A 5,506-nucleotide genomic window follows, 5' to 3' on the forward strand; every position below is an offset into this window, starting at 1 on the left:
AATCAAATCCATTCCTTGGATTAACAGAGGGATTTTTCTAGCATTGCACTCATGGTACATTGGCTTCAACCCTCTGATATAACTATATGTTATAATCAATATTTTAATATAACAATAAATACTTGACAGCTTTTGACTTCAAATTTAATAATATAAATATATATGTTATAACAAATACTTTAAAAGAACAATTTGTTCAGGTCTACAATCTTCAAATATATGTTTCAGTTGATTAAAATATGAATGACATCCACAATGGGAAAAAATCCATAATATTTATTTGTTTGAATTATTTTTGAAATGCGTTTATGCTGAAATTTAATTACATTCATACTCAGTTTCGTAGACAAGTTAATAAAACTTTTGCCACATGATTCAAACTTTATATCACTCCAAAGTTGAGCATGACATCTATAACCAAACAAAAATTCTTCCAATTACATTTAGGCATTACGATTCCCTGGATGAACCCAACTTTTGAACTGCATAGAGTAACAGTTACAAATGGAAACAAAGATAAAAAATACATCCTCGGTCTGTCGTCTTTTATAAACGTAGTTTACAGAAGGAAATTACCAAATAACATACCAAAAGGGAATTGAAAGAGATATAGAATAATAATGAGAAACTACAACTGTTTGTTTGTTCACAGTTACAAGCATTGGCAGCAGATTTAAGGCTCAGATTCCTAGCTAGTGAGTACAAACCATTCCAAAATCTATGATAAGCTTGCATCTGTGGGATTTATAGTACTTCCACAGTTTCAATAGCCACCAAAAATAACAGTTTACATTGTGAATATAGAAGAACTATTTGTCATCTTGTATGGATATAATCCTATACGTCCCGGTTAGCAAAATTAAAGGACGATCGTTAACAGGAATAGACTACTTTCTAGAAACAGCGTTAAGAAATGCAAAAATGCAACTTTATGGACTTTCTGAAGTTTCTATAATGCCACAATTCAGTGCTGAAATCTAAATGTCAGAAAACATTTTGAAAGCCCTTCCTCCCATTAAGCTTCATGAATGGTACAGACGTTGTCTAGCTGACTATTTAAATGCATGGCTTTTAATAGGTTTCAATCAACTGCATGCATCAACACTGATGTCAAAATTGTGATTTGTCTAAACTGTCAAAGTATGGATGGTCTAGTGCTTCTTTTGCCGAGATCCTCCTTGCAGGATCATATTGCAACATTTTCTGCACATATGCAATATTTTTCAGTGATGGATATTCTGCTGAATTTCAAGAGCTACTTTATCCAAATCACTTAAGGTGAATACGCAAGCAGTTAAAGACATTGATACACACTAACACAGAGAAATTCAAAAGCAAAATATAAATGGTATCTTTTAATGATAGAACCATTTCTGACCAAAAATGAGAATAAATGTATGGAAGATTGAAGGCACTTGAAACTCACAGAAAGAAGATCCACACCATTTGGATCCAAATTGAACACGAATTTAGAAATATCTTGAGGCTTCCATCGAGGAAATTCATGCCAGAAACTAAGCTGGGTCACTCCTGGCCACAGTTCTTCGTTAGGAGTTCCCAGCAACCTAGATGCATTTCATGTTCAGACCACAGGAAAAATGTTATTTTGAGCAGAAATGTTCTCCCAATATGAAGGAATTGCTAATTGGCTAAAATTATTTCATTGATAATCCTTCAACCGTGAATCATATGAATATTTGGGAGCTCTATATATATGTGAGCATAAATGCCCCTGCCACTCTTTCGGCTCTCACCTGAATATTTTTATAAGTTGTTGTATTTGAGAATCTCCAACAAAAAGTGCTCGCAGATTACATAGTTCAGCTGTAACAGAGCACAATCTCTAATAAATATCAAAAACCTGCAAGTTTTTGATATACAAAATTTGCAGATTGAATAACATCATACCAAAGATGCAACCAAGAGCCCATATGTCTAATGCCACAGAATAGCGCTTCGCGCCCAACAGCACTTCAGGAGCTCTGTACCACAGAGTGACAACCTGCAGATGACAGGTTCAGAGAGATCAAACACCTGCTAAAAAGATGGAGGAGCATAGAGTGCATCCGTCAAGGGCCCACATTATGCATCATGTGGGCATCACCATACCAGTTCTGGATATGTTCATGCTTTGCTGGAGAACTTTTTACCACTGTATCATGAAAAATGTGCAAACAATAACATAAAGGAAAACCCACCTCAAAAGTATAGCTCTTGATAGGTACTGTGAAAGCTCTTCCCAGTCCAAGATCTGCAATTTTCAGCATCCCCATATCTTGATCTACTAAAATATTATGTGGCTTCAAATCCCTAGCAGACATATAAATATATAATAAGAAGCCAAGCATTTTCTAAGTTGAACAACTAGAGGATGAAATTGGGTTTGAGATAAGCGGAAAATACCTGTGGAGCACCCCGTGGCTGTGACAATAGGCAATACCCTTACATAATTGGAACATATAGCTCTGCACTCATCATAAAACATGAGAGAAAAACCATGTCACTCCAATTATTCTATCGCTCATCATTCATGAACTTCATGAGATCGGAACTAAACAGGGTTGTGTGTAGCTTTGAAATCAAACCTGAATACAGCTTGGAGAAATCTTGGTATTACATTGACTGTGTGCATCGATGTGCTTTTTGAGATCAGAATCTGCGTATTCAAATACCATAAACAGTGCGCACTTTCCTTTGTCATTAATTGAAGTCTTTACATCCAACAACCTACAGACCGAGCCAAATAGCTTATTTAGGGCTTTGGCCCCAATCTAGAAACTTATTTTTAAAGGAGTAGTCTTTAACCCGACTTTTTGAAAGCCTTTCCGGCGATTTTTTCCGGTGAAAATCCGGCAGTAATTTATTGGAATCCAAGTTTGATAGCTAATTTCTGCACAATGGAACCGTCCCAGGGGTTTTTGAGGGTCCTGAATCCGAATATGCAGTTAAAAAACCATTTTAACTGCAACAAATCATGATTTCATCTCAATTTCTTCCGCCGGATTCCGTCACCGGAATCTCAAAAAGTCGCATTATAGACAACTCCATTTTTAAATAGTTATTAACAATCACGATATGAACGACTCAAATGTCATGAACAATCACGATATGAACGACTCAAATGTCATGAACCCCTAGTGTGGTAAGTATTTATAAATACAAAATAAATAATAAATATATTTTTCAATTTTAAATGTAACTTTTAGCTAGGCTATTCACCATCTATATATATTAAAATTAATTAATTATTTTTCATAAAGTTAATTAAATTTTAAATTGTTCAAAATGAGTAAAATTTTGTAGACAAGGTGAAATTAAACATTTTTATTTGTTCCATATATCTATATAATGTTTGAGAATTACATTTGAGATTTATATTTTAAACATATCACAATCATGTTTAATTATGAAATTAAATGTCTTTTAAACTTAACTGTATTTGTGATTGTATATCTTATTAGAATAGAGGGAATAGATGGAATTGTAATAAACCATTTATATTTTTATCAAATGGTATTGTTTCTATCAAAGCACATAAGAGCCAAGAAGAGAGCATTACATGCAAATAAGATGTTTATGGTTTGAGGCTTTTTAAGATACATACAAGCATATAACTAAAGGACATTATCCATCAAAACCACTAAGTATGCTATTCTTATTAAGGATATTGATTGTTTACATTATCTCTCAAACTATGCGGAAATGCTTGCTAGAGTATAATATTTAATGTATAGATCTAATCATAATAACCATTAGGCTACATTTTGCATAACTTAGTAAGAATCTCACCCAAGTATCAAAATCGCTACTACAAGAATTAATTCTGCAAATAATACCTCTTATATATCTTGTGCTTAAGGGACGGGAAAGATATCAATGATAGATAAAGATACCTACAATTAAGTAAAGGAGAATGATCAAACTAGAGAAGAAAGAATTGAGGGTTTAATGATGTAGAAAATTGAATGAATAGAATGATGATTCTCAGTGTTGTAATTGAGGGTAATTGAGGGTTTTATGATGTTGACGAGGCTCATTTTGTGTAGATTCATATCTAAACTTAATTAAAAACATCCAAGTTAGAAAATTCCATTGAGCTTAATAGAGATTTTATCCCAAATAAAATTATAAACACAATTTAATGTAAAACAAAGAAAAAATATGCATTATTTGTATAGATATTTTTTATCAAAACATGTAAAAAAAGGTCATTGGATTTTTGAGAGATACAAATCCAAGTATTAAATATTTATTTCTTTATCGTTAAGTATATATTGCAATAATCAGGATGCCATGGATTACATATTAAATGGCTGAGACATCAACATTAAATATGTTGAAATACAAATCAGTTATTATATACCAATGTTATAACCAGATCACAACATAACAAAAAGCCATGTAGCTTTGCCAATGCAAAAAAATACTATGAAAAGACTTGTTAGATAACATTAAAAAGATGGAATATGTGAACTTTTAGAAAAATGGATAACCTTGTTTCCTTGGATTTTCTCAATGAATATTCTGTACTCTTCAAAATTATCATTAAACGACATATTTGTAGTTAATTGTACTAATAAGTTTTCAATGTTGTTGCAATTCATATAGATAAATCTTAACTAATTTCTTTGGTGCCTTGCAAAGCCAAGAGTGGAAGCCTAGATAATAGATTGATTGACAATATGGAAAAGGCGAGATCCAAACACATTAAGTATGGACAATGAATATCATACCAAGTCTCATATCAACAATGACTTACAATGTGCATAGGACAAGGGATTTAAATGAGGATTCAAAATTAAGTGACATTTAAAATTATGGATACACCAATATAATAGCAAGATTATGTGAGCGTGAGATGTATGGTGGATTTCATGTTGTAAAATGGTACATAATACTAGGGATTCAATGATAGCTAATGAGAATAGAGATGCCAAAGATAAGTACAAAGTTTTAAAACTTGAATTCAATCATGATTAACATCCATCCTCATTTAATATTGAAGGTACAAGGTCCATTAAGCACCTAAATGTTGGGAGTTGAAACATTGATGGGATGTTTAAAATATAAACCTTGTTTTAAAAATTTACATTATTCATTGTCATTTATAAAGGATAAGTGAATTAAAATAATGACAATTTTTCTAGAAAGGGGAGCTTTGAATTACCCTTATAGGATGGCTTTAAACCCCTTAAAAAGATTCGAAAAGATTCAATTTTGTTCACTAATCTATTTCCATATGTATGAATAAAATTAAGCACGCATCAAGTTCCAACAAAAACAAACACTATAAAAGCATGTTTCTGTACAAAACAAATTACAATCAACATCTTCTAAGCCCCCATACTTTTCCTTAGCAACTTAATTTTTCTAAGAAATAACATCTTTTCTATGAGCATGGGCCTACCCATTGTCAATGACAATCATTTAATGCCATAGAATTACATTAGACCAATTATTAGGTTGTAAAGTATGACTACTAATCCTTATCCCTCTTAGTCTTGTG

General features: G+C 32.2%; 1 protein-coding gene across 1 annotated transcript; it reads right to left on the bottom strand.

Moving 5' to 3' along the window:
* Positions 1-883: 883 nt before the first annotated feature.
* On the bottom strand, positions 884-2,743 carry LOC149178391 (cyclin-dependent kinase B1-1-like). Its single transcript, XM_089423647.1, has 7 exons — positions 2,586-2,743; positions 2,404-2,465; positions 2,199-2,310; positions 1,909-2,002; positions 1,755-1,824; positions 1,427-1,565; positions 884-1,203 (listed from the first exon to the last, which is right to left on the bottom strand). The coding sequence occupies exons 1-7, from the start codon at positions 2,673-2,675 to the stop codon at positions 1,111-1,113; spliced, it is 660 nt and encodes a 219-aa protein (XP_089279773.1). The 5' UTR covers positions 2,676-2,743; the 3' UTR covers positions 884-1,110.
* Between the last annotated feature and the right edge of the window lie 2,763 nt (positions 2,744-5,506).

Source organism: Pinus tabuliformis, chromosome 4_1, assembly GCF_031772625.1.
Source record: "Pinus tabuliformis cultivar Carrire ecotype Pingquan chromosome 4_1, CPIR1, whole genome shotgun sequence".
In the NCBI taxonomy this organism is placed as follows: Eukaryota; Viridiplantae; Streptophyta; class Pinopsida; order Pinales; family Pinaceae; genus Pinus; species Pinus tabuliformis.